Source organism: Callorhinus ursinus, unplaced genomic scaffold, assembly GCF_003265705.2.
Source record: "Callorhinus ursinus isolate GAN/ISIS: 27379988/994484 unplaced genomic scaffold, GSC_fseal_2.0 scaffold6, whole genome shotgun sequence".
In the NCBI taxonomy this organism is placed as follows: Eukaryota; Metazoa; Chordata; class Mammalia; order Carnivora; family Otariidae; genus Callorhinus; species Callorhinus ursinus.
In genome coordinates, this window is record NW_027397068.1 from 45371947 (window position 1) to 45393380 (window position 21434).

General features: G+C 36.1%; 1 protein-coding gene across 5 annotated transcripts in view; it reads right to left on the reverse strand.

The window, feature by feature from the left end:
* The window catches only part of PTPRK (protein tyrosine phosphatase receptor type K), a 552323-nt gene that overhangs the window by 413690 nt on the left and 117199 nt on the right, over positions 1–21434 (reverse strand). For all 5 annotated transcript variants that reach the window (XM_025865334.2, XM_073893909.1, XM_073893908.1 and 2 more), the window contains exon 2: positions 9542–9664. In XM_025865334.2, coding sequence (XP_025721119.1) covers positions 9542–9664 — 123 coding nt within the window. The remainder of the gene's footprint in view (positions 1–9541; positions 9665–21434) is intronic.

Genomic DNA, 21434 nt, shown 5'->3' on the forward strand with positions numbered 1-21434 from the left:
TCTCTGAACCTCATTTCCTTCATCTATAGAGTGAGGTTAATACGTACTCAAAGGGCTTTTATAAAAATTAAGTGCATTTTTATTGGTGGCTCAGTCAGTTGAGCGTCTGCCTTTGGGTCAGGTCATGATCTCAGGGTCCTGGGATGGAGCTCCACGTGGGGCTCCCAGTTCAGTGGGGAATCTGTTTTTCCCTCTGCTTTCCCCCAACCCCCACCCTCAGCTCACTCTCTCTCTCTCTCTCTCTCAAATAAATAAAATCTTTAAAAAATAATAAAAAATAAAATAAATTAAATTAAACAAAATAAATAAAAATTAAGTGAAATGCCAGATTTAAAAAAATGCCTGAGATTAGATAAAAGTGGTCAGGAAAGCATCTAACCTGGCTTGGATAAAAATCATACACTCAAAACGTAACTTTTGAATAGCCAAATGGACATTCCACTTTCCTACTTGATTCACCAACTATCTAACAACAGGGGTAAAGGAAAGGGTACAGAAATACATGAAATGAAATTTGCAGAACTGTTCTATTTAATTTTATTCTCATCAACCTCAAGAAGCACATCAGCCTCTCTCTAATCTATGTCCCTAGGTGAATCTATGTCCCTAGGTGAAGAGTTCATGATGCTGTTGGCATTTATAAGTTGTCATGCACTCCAAGTATAGAAAACGTTCATTTTTTGTTGAGAGATATTTCCCGATCAGTAACTTGCTCTTCGAGGGAGGGGGAAGATGTCTGTACAACATACTGTAGTACTGTCAGCAGAAATTAGGTTTGAAAACTGACAACCTTCCAAGATTTAAAAAGCATCTTTTTATGTAATGACAAATCCATAAGCATAGCTCTACATTTTTTACAATATCAACTGTGAGATAAGCAACATCACTTATTTTTTTAAATAATCTCTAATTTAATCACTTATCTTTTGTTTTTTTTGTATATTTTTCTTTTCTTAGCATTCTTCTTGTGTTTGAAAGATAATAAGCCTTTAAACTGAGACTAAGAGAATTTCTTAGCCACCAAGAGGCAAGGCAGCTTTTGGAGAGGAAAAGTATAAGGTCATCACGACACTTTTGGTCACACTCCCCCCAAGGAAAAGTAATTTTGTTTCTTTCGACTATGTATTGATTTTAAGGTACACCTTAAAGGTACCTGTATAGTCTTTGAAATTACTCTGTATTCTTATCCTAATTCATTTAAGAGGCTGAAAGTTCTCTAGCCCTGACACCAGCATTAATTTTTTTCTTTCTTTTCTTTTTTCTTTTTTTTTTTTATACTAGCCTGTTTTTTTCCACTGAGATATATTGGGACCTATCTAACTTAGATACATTATGTACCTGAAATATCAGGAAAATATTCCTGTCTCAGCATGCCATTTCTGTCCACAGTAATTTAGACATTCTTCATGCTGCATTTATGTCCACAAGGGTAATAGTCCTTACATTAAAAACCAGCCTTCAAGAAGCGTTTCACCCTTCATGAAGTCCATTACCACCTTTCTCTCTCTGACCCTGAACTGCCTCCAACTCCCACTGTTTTTAATAAGCAACTCAAATGTGGTAAACTGTCTTCTCTTTGCTGAGGGCAAAAGCACCAACAGATACATGATAACATGGTTTGGAAAAACACACTGAAATAAGCCCATAATTCTAGTCCTAAAATACCCCACTGCAAACAAAGTCTTAAAATTATTTTCCAACCCTAAACTTTAGTCTGATTCCTGTAGTCCATGAATTTTTCTTCTACCATATGTGCTCTAATGACACAGCAGATAATATATGTGTTTCCAAAGGTCTGCTTAGACAGACATGCGGCAAGTGTTCATCAAATAACTAAAAATAACATACAGGTAAATCAAATAGAGGACAAAGTATCTCCCTACGGGTTGAGAGTCTCATGTAGGAAACCCTAGACCTCAGCCACAATTCCAAACAAGTCTCAGAGTCCATTTCATGCAAAGATTAAGAGAGAATCATTTACAGCTTTTAAATTTTGGAAATGGTATTTTAAATGAAATAGTAAAAAAATCAAAACTGATACCCCATCAGAGTGGATTTAAATGTCCATGAGCAACTGAAGGAAACGTATCAACTACACTGCAATTACAAAACAGGATAATACTGTGGCAAGAGTAATTTTGGTATTAGACAGATGAACCTAAGTGCAAATCCCATCCCTGGGGGGGTGGGGGGGGACTTTAAGCAAGTTATGCACTCTACTTATCTCTAAGATGTCACTAATTTGTAGGGCTCATGTGAGGATTAAGAAAATGTATCATGTCCCTGGTATAGTAAAACCCAGTAAGCCACCAATAGTAAGTACCTTCATCTCTGCACATTTCATGTTGAGTGTGCACCAAACCATTGTCTTCAAAGTGTCCCTCGGAGACTTCTGTCTCTGTGTTTTCACAGAAGCCATCTGGATGGAGCTGGGGTAGTGGAAAAGAAGGGGGTAGGGGTAGGGATGTAGGGAGTACAAAGCGAACAGGTTCTAGGACCATTAGCTCCTTGCGGCTGATTTTACATACGTGAGTACTGGGAAATATTATTTTCATAAAAAGAATTCTATTATTTAAAAGAAAACCTGAAAATCACTGAATGATGCATCATGGCCTTACAGTTTAAAACTTGTCAAGTTTTCAGGCTCTGTCACCTTCTTAGAATCTAATGCCCATACCCACTACTTAGAAGTTTTCTCATCTGTGTTAATGAACTTCCTCCCTCTCCTCCCTGTCTCTCTGTCCTTTGTCCCCCTCTACCACCCATCTCTCAATTCTCCTTAAGACAGCTGCATAGGTACACACACACACACACATTATCTTTAGTCATATTAACAGACAATGACAACTAGACTACAAAAAGAAAATAAACCAACATTTTGGCCTGATTTGCTCTATCCTCTAACACAAACAAAACCGGCCACAATACTGAAACTTAATATCTCTATTTACCAACACTATATACCACTTTATTCTACCATCTCTGCCATGTTTTGACTCTGGTAAATTTGCTGTCGCATAATTCTGTTCATTCAGATGTGTGAGATTTTTGGCAGCTATGACCTTTGTAGAAACATGTGTCTTATTATCAATTGTCCATAATAGAGTGATGAAAAGATTAGGCAAGGTAAGGCACTCATTTTAATGACTGATTAAGGTTCCTAGAGAGACAGACTCATAGGTTAGAAATGGTAAGTCAATGCAAAAACTCCCTTGAAATTTCTCCTGAGGTATAACAAAATGTGATTATACTGCATACATAAAAGCACTGTTTAGTAAATTATATTCTTATAAAACTAAGACACTATTGGGGTGCCTGGGTGGCTCAGTCAGCTCTAAGCGTCTGCCTTCAGCTCAGGGTCCTGGGATCGAGCCCCATATAGGACTCCCTGCTCAGCCAGGAACCTGCTTCTCCCTCTCCCTCTGCCCCTCTCCCCTGCTTGTGCTCTCTCTCTCTCTCTCTCTCAAATAAATATTTTAAATTAATAAAATAAAATAAAATAAATAAATAAAACTAAGACACTATCATCTTAACATAGAAAACTTAGCTGGAATTGTATAACCTATAAAATGTTATCATATGAATCAAACTGTGGAACCCAATGTTTTATTTGACTTTCAAACATCACACTATCAGGGCACCTGGGTGGCTCAGTCGTTAAGCGTCTGCCTTCAGCTCAGGTCATGATCCCGGGGTCCTGGGATCGAGCCCCACATCAGGCTCTCTGCTCCACGGGAAGCCTGCTTCTCCCTCTCCCACTCCCCCTGCTTGTGTCCCTTCTCTCACTGAGTCTCTCTCTGTCAAATAAATAAATCTTTAAAAAAATAAAAAATAAAAAAATAAACATCACACTATCAGAAGAAAGCCAGGCACAAAATCATGTGACTCATGCACACTCCCTACTGAATACACAAACATACTTAGTCCCTCCAAATAAATATTTGAAGAAGGCAACCTTTATTTTAACAACCTGGCTAATAATTCATGTTTAAACTCTGGGATGAAAAAAAAAGAAAAAGGATACACAATTCTAAATGTAAGGAATTAATATAAAGACACGTTTCTTAACAGCATCGTTCATTCCTCATCCTTCTCTATGTAATGCTATTTGGTCTCTATGTTTTAGTTTGGGGGCTTGACGGGGGCCAGAACCGAGATCTAGTAGGTTCTTAAACTATTGAATCACACCTCACTAGGTTTCATAACAAAGGAGGAATGGTTTCTTACTTCAATCTTCAGATTAATTGAATGACAGAGGGCTTTATCTTTTACTGTATACATAGCATGTATGCATTTTATGAAAGGAAGTCTGTAGAGTGATTTACATTATTATTAGTGAAAAGTACTAGCCCGAAGGTGGGATACAATGTAGTCATAATTTTAAATACTATCAAATGGGTACTCTAGAGATTCTAAACTAAAATTCAATTAGTCATTTTACAAAAAGCTGTTAAATAAAAAAAAACAGTTATAATTATAGTAGATGACAAATGTATTGAGATCTCAATCATGATCCCCAATCTCAGATCTAGGACAGAACGTATAGTAAAATGGTCAAGTGAGTTTGTTTCATGAGGTCATAAGCATAAAAGAATATCTGACAAACAAGTTCACAGACACAGATGTATTTGAGATCAAAGAATAATTTCTAGTTCCATATTAGATTGAGATTAATTTGACTTGCAAAAGATAAGAGAGAGAGAGAGAGAGAAAAAACCTAAAGGGAGTTCCTTCTTGGTAGTATGAATAACATTTAAAATTATATTTGAAATAAATAGGTAAAATCATTTATAAAGGCAAAAGCCAAGTATTAATAATTATGTGTTAAAATCTGAACTGAATATCATGTTCCAGAAATGGGGTATTTGTTTTATTCAATTAAATTTTTAGCAAGAGAAAGAAAAACCTTTTTTGTTTAATCCTTGACCAAAGTATTTAAAAAAAAAATTATATAAGTTGACATTTTTGCCTAAATAAAATGAAATAGTGTCTTGGGAAATCGAAGAAGAAAAATACAGTTTATGTTCATGGAGAACTTAGAGTTTAGAGGAGAGAATGACATATACAAAGATGATACTTTAACAGCTACAACTGAAATATGTACCAAGTACAGTGGAAAACGTTCAGAAATGAGGACAGAAGAAATATGAGAATTCCAATATGACATTCTTCCATCAGAAAAATCTTTCTAACATGGATGGAACTTGAATAGACACAGTAAGAATGGGTAAGAGTTTGGTGAGTGGATAAGTGGACAGAGAACTGTCGAAGCAAAGGGAAGAGAACATACAAAGGCTCAGAGATGCTGAGACCATAGTATCTTTGAATGTCAGGGCATGGATCCAGAATGATGGAAAAGAGTTGGAGCCCATTTGAGATGTCCTATGATACATCTTGTATTTTAATCGGTAACATTTTTTATTATTTGTTTAATTTTCCCACAGCATCTCTGTGAGCACTGGCTTTATTTTGCTTTATTTTCTGCCACTTTTTATTAATAAATAAGATATGTAGAGAAAAGTACCAAGCGCACAATGATATAGCTCAGTGATTTTTCAGTTCAGGCACACGCGTGAAAACACCATCCAGACAGGAAATACAGTACTACCCAACCAGAAGCCCCCCAGGCTATCTTCCAAGCACTAGTGATCTCTCTTCCCTGGCAGCCCCTCCTGCAAGCAATACCCTGACTTCTACATCACCAACAGTTTTACCTGTCTTTGAAATTTATATAAATGAAATAGGGTACATATTCTTTTATGTCCACTTTCTTTCCCTCAAGGTGATGTTTGTGAAATTCATCCGCATCACATATGGCGATAGATAATTTGTGTACCTTGCTGTGTACTATGCCCTTACATGAATGCACCACCATAAATGCAAATTTATCCATTGCACTGTTAACAGATATCCTTGCATTGTTTTCAGTTCGAGCCTATTATGAGCACTGGTGCATTCCTGCACATGTCATTTGGAGAACATATGTACTCAGTTCTAAGCGGGTTTACACCCAAGAATGGATTTACTGGGTCATTAGGTCATGCTACGTGCTTGTATGGATTCATAGTCCGACCAGGAGTGTATGAGAGTTTTACTTGCTCTATACTCTTACAAAACCTGAAATTTTGATTCTCATCTTTCTGCTGAGTGTGTAGTAGTTTCTCATTGTGATTTTAGTCCACATATCCTTAGTGACTGAGTTGGGGAGGTGCTATTTTCCTATGATTTTTAGCTATTATCCTAATACTAAATGGCCTAACTTAATTCTTTCACATGCTATTTTTAACGCACTTAGCAGGCCTTTCAGTCACCATCATTGTCACCTGACCAAGGGAGTGTGGGGGCTAGGAACTGCTGAAGAGCATTTTAAACAATTATTGACAACAATATATCTTCAAGAAGTAATTTTCTCCTCTCCTCTTGTCTTACCATCTTCATTCCTCTACTCTCCTGATCTATTTGTCCACCCTAACTGCCTTCTTCCCTTCTGTATTTCCAGTCCAAAAAGCTCAATAAATAGAAGGCAATTAACAATGTCCAAGTTCTGTCTCGGGAGTTCAATAGATCGGTAACAAGTTTACATCTGAGACCCAGCCTTCTTACTTTAGGGCTGCCAAAGGTTTGCGGGTTTGGGTTGGTTGGTTGGTGGGTTTTATAAATGAAACAAGTCAGCATGCCTATTTATTTGAAAATAGATGGATCATTCATAAAATTTAAACAGGATAAATATTAAATGTCTCCTTTTTGTTATAAATCATGAACAGTGTGGGCGCCTGGGAGGCTCAGTTGGTTACGCGACCGCCTTCGGCTCAGGTCATGACCCCGGAGTCCCGGGATCAAGTCCCGCATCGGGCTCCCTGCTTGGCGGGGAGTCTGCTTCTCCCTCTGACCCTCCTCCCTCTCGTGCTCTCTCTCTCTCTCATTCTTTCTCTCAAATAAATAAATAAAATCTTTTTAATAAATAAATAAATAAATAAATAAATAAATCGTGAACAATGTTTTAAAGAAATATCAGAAGCATTTTAAAGAAATATCAGAAGGAAAATGGAAAAAAAAAATGGTATCTATTGTAAAAAGAGAACAATAAAAGAAGATATATACAAGGGTGCTTTCTTTCACTTTCCCTAAAGACCAAATACAAGTCACACTTGGCAAAACTAAAGTAGCCATGATCTTTTCCCTCCTCTGCATGATTAATTACTTCATGTCCTATTAATTGGAAGATGTGGCTGAATTTCAAACACTTTCATTTTCTGTGCATATCATCCTGTACTGTAACCACCGATTAAGCTGTTCATCAGCGGTGAGCCAACAAGGTCATCTGAGCAGTATCTCTTCAGCTATTCATTATCCATCTTCAATGGTAATTAACAATGGTAACATTTCCATAAATCAACATCTTTCTGATTATTCTCTGATGATAAACAGTCAAAATGTGTGCATCCCAGCTCCCCTTTTAATTTTATATATATAAAAAAAATTCTATATACCACAGAGAAAGCACAGGTGAAATACTGCAGGAGTTTCTTCAATTAAAGTGTATGCAGAAAATAAGGTTATGTACCTTTGAAAGAGAAATACAAACCTATGCAGAAAACTAAATGGTTCTGTTGGCAACACAGGGGGCAAACATAAGAAGCAAAGGGCATCAGCCACCTAGTATCAATTTATTCCTCTGGCAAGAAAACATGGCTCAGTTCAGCTTCAAAGATAACCATTTGCCTACTTAACCATGGAAGGTGACAATTTAAAACAGAAAGCAGATTTAATTCACCTTACTCTCAAAACACACATTACAGGGCGGACCAATAAGAACTTGTCAAAGAATATAGTTACTGTATTCTTTTCCAGACCATAATTTGGAAATGTAATTTTTAGGTTTAGTTTTGTTTATTTTGTGTACTAGTGATGCACTGTTGCTTATTGTTGAGGTTTTAAGCTTTTTGGCTCTATATATCAGATTAGTTAGTAAATTCAGAAGCTTTTTGGCTCTATGTATCAGATAAGTTAAATTCAGAAATGTTATTTCTTCCTTGGTTCACTTGAATTGACATTTTCATCTCCAAAGGCTAGTCTAAAATTGTCATTTCTAAAATTCACTCACTAAAGGAAGGTCTTTCTGAATTTGTAGAAAATTATTTATAAAGTATTTTTAAAATATCATAATAAAAGTACTGAAAACAAGTTAAAACTTAATTAGCAACAGGTAATCAGCTTATCAATTACATATGATTATATACTACTACATGGCATATTAATATATTATACTGTTAAATATTACATTGTATATCATTATATATACATGACTATATGTAATATATAGTTATAAGCTGTATTTATTTCTAAATATTGGAAGGAAAATAGTTCATGCTTTTTAATATTATATTTTAGTATTCCTGTTGATATTTTCAATTTTTACAATAGTTATTGTTAAATATACACACACACACGAGATCTGTATATATATATATATATATATATATATATATATATACAGGGTTTGGAATTAGTCCCAAATTAATATGTAGAACTGAAGGCACTTATATTTAGTCTGTACCATTAGTCTAGTACTAGACTAATACTAATTAGTACTAACTTAGTCTAGCACTAATAAATGATAGCATTATAAAATGGTATGTCTATATTGCTATAGTAAGAGAAGTAAGAGAAAACACAAGTCAAAGTGGCTTAACCAGTAAGAAGATGTATTATATCACAAAACCAGAAATCAAAGGATATATCAAGGTCTAGATAAAGAATGAACAGGGCTCAGCACTATTTACCTAAAATTTACCGAGAAAAGACCTCCTTCTCCCTTTGACAATTTTGTCTCCAGGCTGCCTCTTCTCAGAGCCACTTGCATGCTTGACAGCAGAGCCACAATGAGGTAAGTCTTCTCCCCATCACAGAATATAAATCTTTCCTTTCAGTCTGATTGGACTAAACCCACATCATTTAACTGAATAGGCACTAAGTAAGTTGATTTTACATTTTAGATTATTTTAAAATGATTTTGTTATGTTTTTATGGGTTTTTTTTCTTGTTTTTGTTTCCATTTTGCGTTTTTATTAAATAGGAAAAAAAAAAACCAAACCCCAGATGCGCCTGGGTGTCTCAGTCAGTTGGGCGTCTGCCTTTGGCTCAGGTCCTGATCTTGGGGAACCAGGGTTTGAGCCCCAAGTCAGGCTCCCTGCTCAGCGGGGAGCCTGTTCCTCCCTCTGCCTCTGCCTCTCTCCCCTGCTCATGCTCTCTCTCTCTGTTTCAAATAAATAAATAAAATTCTTAAAAATAAAAAAACCACAAATACTTATACTTTTCCAGTCAAAGATAACAAAAACATAGTGAGCATTCTTGAAGAATACAGGATTATAGAAAAGTTACTGAGGGAAAAGCAAAGACAACAATAAGGCTTTTAGATGTGGTCAAGTAGCTTGCCCACAGTAGTTTACTGTAACAAATGATTGTGTTACACCTAAAGTAAGAAAATGATACATATTCCAAAGCCATTCCCCCAACACTGGGTAAACAGAATGATTCTCACCTTGAGGCATCTCAGGTGGCAGATAATGAGGTTCTTGGGCACTAACATGTACCCATTCGAAGTCATCATATAGATCCTGGTGGTAATCACAGGTCCCTGGACCATCATCAAAAGTACAGCCACCTAAAAGAAGAAGAGAAAGATTACTGTTACATTCTACATAGATTTGCTAAAATTGAGAATGTGCTAGAGAAGGAAAGATTATATTGAATAGGTAATCGGCACTCTTAATAATAATTGGTACTCCTGTGTTTGACTGTTCTCGTTAAATTTTCACAGACAATGAATTTCTATCAGTAGTTTCTGTTTGAATCAGAAACCACTTTGAGCCTCAGAAGGAAGGCTGAGGCACAGATTTTGAAAGATTAAAAATAGTAAAAGAGTGAAGCTTTCCTGAAATACACATACACATAGCATCTAAAATCTAAATAGATTTTAGTAACTTCAGTGTGGAGAAGGGAAAGAGTAAAAATTGTCCTTTTTTCATAATGCAAGTTCAAAAAGGTGAAGTTAATATTTAAATCTTACCAAATTCCTTTCTTGAAAGGAACACTTTGAAAGAACATTTGAAATAGCAAATGAAACATATAAAGCTTTATAGGGTCTAAAAGTGTTTGAGGTCCGTGACACATTCTTCCATACTTTATTTAGATTACTTTAATACACACTTATGACTTACAAGGAGGGAAAAAACCAAAACGTAAAACTGATCAGATTAGCCTATAATCACTCTCACCACTTCCACTTTATTTAATAACTTTTTTTTTTTTTTTTTTAATAAATGGAGGTAGCCTTTCCCCTTTATATCAGTCATTTTTCCTGGGTTTCTTTCCAGGAGTAATTTTATGGCAGAAGTAGAATGATTTTGCTTCTCAACCTACATATACAGGTACACAAAACTCAACATACTTAGTTTTATTCAGTTCATGAAAATAAGAACAGGCCTGTATGTCTAATCTTGAAAGAAAATGGATTAGAACTAATGAAAATTCAGCAGCGGGTTTAATGAGAAAAACCAATAACCTGTCTCCTTTCAAGTAAGTTATTTGTTTAGTTTCCATGGGGATCTTTGTGAAGAAATTCAGTGAATTATCTGACCAAACAGCAAACTATGGAGTGGTAAACTTCTGGCCTATAAATTCGTCTCTGTAAACAAGGAATTCATTTTTTTAAACAAAAGTTTGGCAGCTTATATATAAATAAAAATTGCATTCCTCCCATCAATGACAGAGATAAGCAAAGAAGGCAAGATCAGAGCTGTTCAGACGACATTACGGCCCTAATCGTTTTCGAAAGCAGAATATGTATTTGGGCATCCTTGACTCATTCTTATGACTACATCAATCCTTTAAAATAATCAAACTTAGCAGCTTGAAAGCTTAATAATGTCTTTTAAATATCCTAAAATAGCCTCTTTATAAATACTTTCATGGAAAATGATGTACGTCTTAATTTAAAATTAATCAATGAAAAAAAGGTTGCTAGGAAATGCATCTTCATATAGCAAGGGGAAAGTTTTTCTCAAAATATAATTTGCTATCACAAACCCAAAATGACTTACTGCTTTGTAACCCATGCCTTCAGGGCCCCCAATGCCCCATATAATAGTGTGAATGGTCTCTGTATATAAATTTAAACTACCAATGGAACCTACACTGGCTCATTTGGAAGACAAATGACCTTAACTGCTGCCCTTCATAGCCATTGCTAATTTTAGACTCCAGGATTCTGATTAGCTATAACCACTGGAAGTATCTGTACAAAAGAAGTGGGTCAACCCCTACTATTTGTTGTTGCACATCACTGCCAGATCAGTCAAGAGTTTTGGAAATAGTTACTGGTACACTTGACTTGAGTGGTAAGAAAACTTTTAAAAGATGATTTTTTTTCTACTGCAGCTTATAGTAAATTCTAATCTAAGAGGTACCATATATCTATTTACAACACATAGGGCATATAAATAAATCTCTTATAAAACATTTTTTAATCTTTTTGTATTTTAAATTTCAAGGGTAAGTACTAATACTGTATACTGAATTAAATGACAGGAAATTAAAAAAAAAAAAAAAATGTTCCTGGCCTGATGAATGGCATAGTGACATAGGCAGACATTTATATGTATAAATACTGTGTGTTATAAAGGATAATAACAGTATGACCAAGGTCACAAGGAACACAAACGACAAATGAACTGGCTACCTACACCAGGGGTGGTTAGAGAAGGCTTCATGTATTTAGGCCTATAAAGATGAGTAAAGATAATACTGGGCCAGAATGGAGATAGGACTAAAATTAGAGAAAAACAAGAGCAAAGGCATGCAACTCTAAAGAAACATGAGATTTGTGGGGATCCCAAATATCCTCAAAAATTTCTGTGTTATGAACATGAAAAGTATGTAGGGGACAAGGCAGAAATAAAACTAAATACGGAAGATTTTAAATATAAAATGCTTAGATTTTATTCTGTAGTTGTATTGAAGACATCAAAAGATTTTATCCAGGAGTAGGGCAAAATTCAAACCATGCCAAAAATAATAGCAACAACAATAATAGTAATAACAACTCTAGTAGTCATGTAGAGTCTAAAGAGGAATGGAGGAAAATGGAGGTGGAGTGTTTGGTTCAACCTTACAATAGATAACACATAACAGATAACAGATAACACGAGATGATATATCTTGAGGTAATCCCATTATATACAATCCCTGTTTACCATTTAAAGCTCACTAGAAAGTCTTATAAACAAAGTCTTCTAACACATAGTCTTCTATACACATGTTCCTGAGTTCAAGACGTCTTCATATATAGCATTAAAATCTACTTAAATGAATTTAATGTTTCTCTGAGCTAGATGACAGAACAAAAGGAGGCAAAATGTTCAAGAACTTAAGTTAGGTAGAGGGGATGAAAAATAGCAAGGAAACAGCTTACATTTCAGTTGTTGTATTTGCCACCAGCAAGACTACAATGAGTATCTGCAAATCACGTCAGAGAAACAGCAATCACAAGTTCCTTGACCCTTGGAGGAAATTTGCTTCTGAAGAGCCATTTCAGAGACTGCCAATTCCTCCATACCAATCAATCAACTAAGGGACAAACCTATCACTGCAATGGTCTGCTTCCACTTATGGGGCTTTGCAAACTGTTTACCTGAAGATAAAAATCAAGCTAATTTGGATTTACCTGACTTTCTTTCCATTCCTAAGCTGCTCAATGAAAGGACTGGTACTAAGAAACATTAGTATCCCAATCCCAAAACGATATTGTCTAAACATCCAGCATTTAGACTCTTGAGTGTTTAAACAGATGGTGGTAGACTCTACGAGAGAGCATGGAATAGAAACCCTATCTGTGGAATCCTGAAAGAAAGAATACTATGGGCGCCTGGGTGGCTCAGAGGGTTAAAGCGTCTGCCTTCGGCTCAAGTCATGATCCCAGGGTCCTAGGATCGAGTCCCACAATCAGGCTCCCTGCTCAGTGCAGAGCCTGCTTCTCCCTTTCCCTCTGCCATTTCCTCTGCATGTGCTCTCCGGCTCTCTCTCTCTGTCAAATGAGTAAATAAAATCTTAAAAAAAAAAAGAAAGAAAGAAAGAAAGAATACTAATCGCAAATCCTTTCGGACGTCAAAGTTTTCAATAAATAAAGTGTTGGGTTAATTTAGAACAAAGTTAAATTGGAGAAAAATAAGTTTCAAAAAATTAAAAATAAATTAAATTTAAAAAATAAAATTTAAAAAAATTGGTGAGAAATACAAAGTCAGTGGGGCCCTGGACAGCTCTGAACATTTTGTAAAGGACATTCTTTTAAAAGATATTGTACTAGGGGTGCTGGGATGGCTCAGTCGGTTAACCAACTGACTCCTGACTTCAGTTCAGGTCATGATCTCAGGGTTCTGTGATTGAGCCCTGAGTCTGGCTTCTTGCCCAGTGGGGAATCTGCTTGAGGATTCTCTTTCCCAATTCCTCTGCCCCTCCCCCCACTGACGTATCCCCGCACATGCACGCCAGCTCTCTCTTTTTCTCTCTCTCACAAATAAATCTTTACAAAAAAATTTTTTTAATATTGTACTAGGATATTCCACATTCTCCCCTCCAGGGCACTTATGCAGTCTTAATTTCCTGACTGAATACAATAGCAAGAAACATACAGAATTTTCTTTTATGGTTCTTTACTATATACAAAGAACAAGCTTCATTTAGTTGAAAACACAGATTATTTTTCTTTGTATTTCCTTAAATAGTTTGGAATAACAAGGTTTTAAAAAGAGAAACTCTTGGACAAAATATGTTGGCAAATACAATATCCTTAGCACACCTGTTTATGATCTTCAAAAATGGACACATTAATCTTTTCCAATTGTGAATTAAGCTGTGATATACAAATTCACTCATGTAAGTGATCATCAACTTTGCAATGATCTTTCTTCCATTAAGAACAAAAAGATTAACACGTTACATTAGGACACATGCAATACTGAATTAAACTAACTTTGAATAGATCATCTTTATCTATGCTAATCAGAAACCATAATATAAGTTTACTGGTATAATCCCCAAAACTCATTACAAAGAGGCCGATACATTTCACCAAAAAATTCAAAAGAACAAAAAAGGAATTTATTACTAAGTATCTTAAATGTAATTCTACCTATGATCTGAGTCAATATATTCTATTCCCAGAAAAACAGATTATTGGAAAAAGTGTAAAAATTTATGCTTTTATATAAGGTTCATATTTCTTCTCAAATCTACTGGGTTATCTTAATGGCTTTTTTCTTTGTTTTTCTTTTCAACTCTACAGTTCTAGGAATACGGGACGAAATAAGAATTAACAAAGCCATGATCAATGTTTAGGTAGTTTACATCTGCTCTAAAAATCAGCAACATTTTTTCTCAATTTAAGTACTGAAGTTCAAGTAAGAAAAAAAAATCCAAATAGATGCAAAGTACAAATGCCTTTGGGAGCATAAGTACGAGTCACTGGTCGTAATCCATTGCTCTGATTCAATACTAAAGAGGATCTACTGAAGAAAAATGAGAAGATTCATTTTGCTTAAAAGATAATCACTTCAGATCAAAAAAAAAAAAAAGGCTTTTACCCTGCTAGTAACTAATCAGTATGTGAAAATATTATTTGAGGCTAGCTCCTTCATAAAGGAAAAGAACTTGAAACACATTTGTGGAAATCCAAACCCATCATTTATTGATAGATACAAATGATTCTTAAGGATGAGAGAAGAGCTCATTTCAAATACACCTATAAATTATCTAACTGTTCATCCCTAAAGTTCCGTTTCTGGTCAAGAATATATGTTTAATATATATAAGCCAACATTATTTAGCTAGTAAGACTTCTATTCAAACTGTCTTATGATTCAAAGCAAGTGCTATACTCCATCTGACTAAGTAATCTTCCTTTAATAAGACTGAATTAGCCAGAATAGAATAATAAACCCAAATTCACTCCCCTCCATCTTTGCAGAAGCAGTATTAAAATATCCTAAACATCAATGGATAAAACTTAAGTAATTCCGGGGCACCTGGGTGGCTCAGTTGATTAAGCATCGGCCTTCGGCTATGGTTATGATCCCAGGGTCCTGGGATCAAGCCCCACATCAGGCTCCCCGCTCAGCAGGGAGCCTGCTTCTCCCTCTCCCTCTGCTGCTCCCCCTGCTTGTGCTCTCTCTCTAATAAGTAAATAAAATCTTAAAAAAAAAAAAAAAAACTTAAGCATTTCAAGGAACTGGCACACACCACCACTTACGTGGTAAAAGAGGGACTTTTCTAGACACAGCAAGAATTAAAGGTTAAACATGTACATAGCTTTGCTATTTTACTTCTTTGAGCTTTAATCTCCATCCCAGTAAAATCAAGACAATAATAGCTACAGTACAGTTAGTTGTGTATTAATGATAATGCACGTAAAGCCCCTAATACTCAACAAGTTTTCTGTTAACAGTAGCCTTATTTTCTCAGGTCCCATTCTTGATAGTTTATTATCTATATATGCTATACAGATGCAAACCTATGCACATATCTAAGTACTAAAGCCTAAATGAGAAACTTACAATTTCCATATAATTTACCCAAAAAGTCTAAATTGTTCCCATAAAGGCAATATTACCATATTACCATCATTAGATATGCTTTCAGCTAGGAAATACCTTCCTTTAGATCAGGGATTTTACAAATTTTATCTGTAAAAAACAAGTTAATAAATATTTTTGGTTTTGCAGGCCATACCACTTCTTTTTATTTTATTTTTTTTAAAGATTTTATTTATTTAGTCAAGACAGAGATAGCATGAGCAGGGGGAGAGGGAGAGGGAGAGGAAGAAGCAGACTCCCCACTCAGCGGAGAGCCCAACACGGTGCAGAATCCCAGGGCCCTGAGAGCATGACCTGAGCCGAAGCCAGATGCTTAACCAACTGAACCACTCAAGTACACCCAGGTCATACCATTTCTGTCACAACTATATGTCATTGAAGCAAGAAAGCAGCCACAGAGAATACCCAACAAATGGATATGGCTGTATTCAAATTAAACTTCTATTTACAAAAATGGGTGACAAACTGGATTTGGCCTCTGGGCCATAGTTCAGTAACCCCTGGTTTAGATCACTCTGATCATAAGTATTCTTTTTTTTTTTAAAGGTTTTTTATTTATTTATTTGAGCGAGAGAGACAGAGAGACAGGGAGAGAAACAGACAGCAACAGAGAGAGCACAAGCCGGAGGAGAGGGAGAAGCAGGCTTCCCGTGGAGCAGGGAGCCCAACATGGGGCTTGATCCCAGGACCTGGGATCATGACCTGAGCCGAAGGCAGATGCTTCATCAACTGAGCCACCCAGGTGCTCCAAGTACTCTTGAAAATTATAGGTAATATATGGTCTGGTTAAAAGCTTACAACCAAGGGTCTTTCGTTTCTGCACCACCTCCATAGGACTCAATTTTTTCCCCATATGTCAAGACAAGTAGCAGTGGTCCACAGTCAGGAAACTGAACTGAATGAGTCTGAATGACAGAACCACATCTGAAACCAAATCAGATTATCTGGCTGGGCAAAGAGATTCAAGTCAGAAAGTGAGAATACGGAAATGCTAAAGAAACTCTCAAGGTCCTCTAGTCTGGGTTCCAAACTTTTAAGACTACAAAGGGAAATAAGTATATTTTATATCATGACTCAGTATGTACATGCATACATGCATGCAAATATTTATATACATAGTACATGTGACCAATCACATTCATTCAATCATTCACTATCTCACTCTATGGATCACTAATCCAGTGCTCTTTCTACAAATGAAATAAAAGGAAGAGTAGCTGTATGAATCAGGGGAGCAGATACGAAAAAAAAAGGGGCTGCCAATCCTTTGTCTCAAATACATGTGAGCACATGTCCACTGTGGGAGGGGACCCAGAAGATAGGTGTGAGCAATCTAAGTTTCTATACCTAATTTCTAGGTCTCAAGTTGAAGTCCAAAAATAAGCCTCTGAGACATGGGCAGCCCTGGCAGTAGGTGACTTCATCCAACCTCATTATGGAGCTAATGGATGATTATATGCCAAACAGCCATAGAAATGCTTTCACACATGAAAAGAGGTTTACTTAAATATAAAAGGACTATGTTAATGAAAGGCACCTCACAGAGAAAAAAAATTAAAGTGGCCCAGTCACAGAGCAAGAAACTATCAGAGTCAAAATCCGAACCTGGGTACTGTGGGTTCTTTACTCTTCACCTCCCTATGTTAAATGGCTCCTCAAAATCAGGTGAGATTAGACATTTTTAGAATCATCCATTACAGCTCCCTCCAATGGTCAAATCCTCCTGGTACTACTCAGCACAGAGCACTCTACCCATCCCACCCATATGATGATGTGGTAGTGCTCCATCATTTCAGAATAAAACATAGTAAACTTTAAACCATATCACATATCAAAGTCTCTCAGGCTTAATGCCACAGATAGGAAAGGGTCTTTATTGGATAGAGCTATAACAGCCTAGCTGATTAACTAGTAACTTTGACAAAGAATTTTATTCAAAGAGGGTGACTTAAGGCTGAGAATTTGTATGTTTGCAACATTATCCTATCATCCTTGCTTGACAACCTTTACTTTTCACCTCATCTCCCCCAAAACATGTATAAATAAGTAGCTTTTCTATCTTTGAAAACATTAAAATAAATTAAAAGCAATTTGTTCTGGCAATTTTTACAGCAGCCTTCACATTAATCCTAGTTTTAAAAACCAGGTGTTTTTCCCAAGATCATTAATGTATTTACACAAGTTTCTCTTCCTATTTTTTTTTAATTTTTTATTGTTATATTAATCACCATACATTACATCATTACTTTTGGATGTAGTGTTCCATGATTCATTGTTTGTGCATAACACCCAGTGCTCCACTCTCTTCCTATTTTTTATCCTTTTATCTATTCCAGTAAAATCTCATCTTTTTTGCTTAGCATTAGATACACAATCTAGACAAGCCCACTGAACAAAGTAATGGAGAGTAAATGTACTGAAAAATAAAATTCCCAACTGAAGCCATATTTACATTTCGGTAAAATTGGAAAACCACCCAAGCTCACACTTAAACATTTCTTTGTTTTGTTTTGTTTCTCATGAAGGGATTGCTGTTGGGCTCTACTTCACTCATGTCAGGCACATCCTGGCTTATTTTCAGCCATTGCTCCTGACTCTCAGCTCAAACATGATGGGTAATAGGCCATTATTCATTTATGAAGGAAGTTCTGCGAAATGCTGAAGCCATGTAAAATGGAATTCCACAAACCACCGTCCTAGAGGAAAGGTAAAGATCTGCTTTAAGGCTTTGAATTTAAAGATTTACATCAGTTTGGCAAAGGAATCTTAAATATAATCAAGCACATTTTTAAGAAGGTCAACAATTCAGTTTTATGAGACTTTGAAATACACTTCAAGGAAATGATAATCAACTAATTTAGGCAAATAATTAAAATGCATCTCAAAAGTTAAAAAATTTATTTCATTAATATGAAGCCCCTTTCTTATCAAAACGTTTCTAGACTACAGGCCAATGTTTGAATTTTCCATCGTTTTTATTTATTTACTTACTTACTTATTTATTTATTTGAGTGGGGGAAGGAGCACAGGGAGAGGGGCAAGCAGACTCTGCACTGAGCGTGAGCCCTATATGGAGCTCAATCTCACCACCCCGAGATCATGACCCCAAGATCATGACCTGAGCCAAAATCAAGTGTCAGATGCTTAACTGACTGAGCCACCCAGGTGCCCCAAGTTTTCCAGTTTCTAAAACACATTTTTAAAATTAAAAATTATGTTTCTTTCTGCCATTATCTTTATTTAGAAAAAGAAAGTTGGATATCATCATTCCAATCAGTATATACACTACTGATACTGGCTGTATTAACCAGTTCCTCGCATTCTAAGCATCATTTAGACAGTCAGTTTGGCATCCTGCCAGGTCCACAGCAAACCAGCCATTCATACAAACCACAAGCAAATCATTCCGTTAATATTGAGTATGCCAGAAACCATATTGTCAGGAATCTCTGCCCCTTTCCTCATAAGGTAAGCATTCTGGGCTTTAACCAAAATTCTGGTACGAATTCTACTACAATCTTTAAAAGCATCAACTTCTGACCAAACCAGTGCCTCAGCCTGAGTCACAATAACTTCCTCTTCTCAGGGTTCCTTTCTCAGCAGAGTGCACATCGCCACAAAAAATAAAGATTTCTAAAGAAGCAAAAAACACAGCTGAGTTACTCACAGACATTAAGTGACACGTTAAGTCAATGGCCATTCTGACCTAATGGAGAGAGTCTTTTTCTTTTTTTTTAAGATTTTGTCTATTCATTTGAGACGGAGAGGGAGGAGCAGACTCCTCCTTGAGCAGGGAGCCCGATGCGGGGCTCGTTCCCAGGATCCCAGGATCATGACCTCAGTCATAGGCAGATGCTGAATCAACTGATTCAGTTGATTCACCCAAGTGCCCCAGTGGAGAGAGTCTTACTTGGGAAAATATTGAGTAAGGTTTTACACAGGGCCTCCCCAAGATTCAGGCCTGCCTGTACCTTCATTTTCTCATCTCTATACCAACAGTAACAACAACAACAACAACAAATTTGGCTTCACTTTCCCATCTCTACTTCCACCTACTACATACAAATGCTGTGCCAATTAATTTGAAAAATCTCTCCACAATATCCTGTGGAATTAAAGCTAAGTGCTACACACATCTAAGGTATCATTAAGTTAGAATTTTAGTTAGCAAAATATCTAGGTGAAATCTTTATTCTTGTTTTATACTTACATGAAATTTTTATAGTAATACAACCAATAATTTGGAGGATTAGAAGGGGGGAGATGAGCTTACAACAATACCCCATCATTCGTGGGCTTTTGTGAAAAGATAAAGCAGCTCCATGATAGCAAATTCAGCTGTATGTCAGAAATTCATGCTACCCCTGACTCTCCCCCCCAGTAGAACTCCTAAAATATAAACTACCACAATCCAACTACTATTATATAACAAAAATATTTTAAAGATGTTGACTCTGCCTATGTTAGAATTTCAAATGAAATTCAAAAATATTAAAAAGTGCTTCAGTGCAGAAAAGAGGTCGGGGCCTGGAAGAATAATTTAATACAGATAAGAAAGTTAACTTTCTTTTGTTGCAAACTCCATGCAGATCAGGGGCTCATGGTACCCATGAACAGTAGGTATAGTATCTACAGACTTGTAATAGCCTTGTCTCATCATGTTTAGATTGGCTGACGCTTTATATCTCATGTATTTAACATTCATTTTAATTTTCCTTCCAGTTCTTCCTCTAAAACATAATGTCTGACTTTAAATCTATCCAACTGTACAGTTTACTGATTAAAGGCAAACGTATTTCTTCAAAATGAAACATAAAAACCTGGAAATTTCTAATTTCCAATATGAGGGGGTAAGAAGCTGGCAAATAAGATTTGAATAAGAGATTAAAAGCAGTAGCACGTGACAACAGCATGTGAAGTCTGGGATCTGCTGTGCAGTAGGACAGCCTTCCTGTCTCACTTCTCACTTCAAGCCAGAGCTCGTATTCTGGAATTTTCAACTCTCCAAAAACAAATAAAATAAAAGGCATTATTATAACATAGAGCTGACAAGACCATCCTAGTAAATAATTAGTAAAAACAAATTGCCCCTAATTAATGTCCCAATAAATTTAAGCAAAGCCTGCCATGGTCACTATTCAAATTCAAGTAAAGGCAAATTACAATAGAAGTGAGCATTTTTTTGGCCACAGCATTTGCAAAATACCGAAGGATTGATAATATCTGGTATTGATAGGACATGGGGTAACAACAGGAAGGCAAAGGGCACTTTCTTGGGGGGAGGGGCAATTTGGTTTTATTTATCAAAGTTGTTAATCACTTGCTTTTTAAACCAGCAATTATACTTCTAGAAATTTACCCTACATCAATGTTCACATATGTGCAGTCCTGAGTCCTACAAATACAACCCAGGACTACCAACTCCCCTCCCCTCCCCGAAAACTAAGAACAAATAACTATGGGCTTCTCAATGACACCCAAAGACAACAACACTACCTCCAAACCTGAAGGGCACTTCCAGCAATAGTACTTGCAAATAAAATCCCAAACCTGGGGCTAATGAACACTAGTAAGGTATTATAATAATTAATTCACACAGGGAACCTAAATGTTCAACATTATCAACCGGCAAAGATAAAGACAAAAGCAAACTTTAACAAGCAATACAGTATTTAGCAATTATCTGGCAAATGTTGAGACAATTAAAATATCCTAAGATATTATAGAGGCAAAGAAATGTTGACTCAAGTGTCATAGGAGATCAATGATATAAAAGTATCCCTCCCC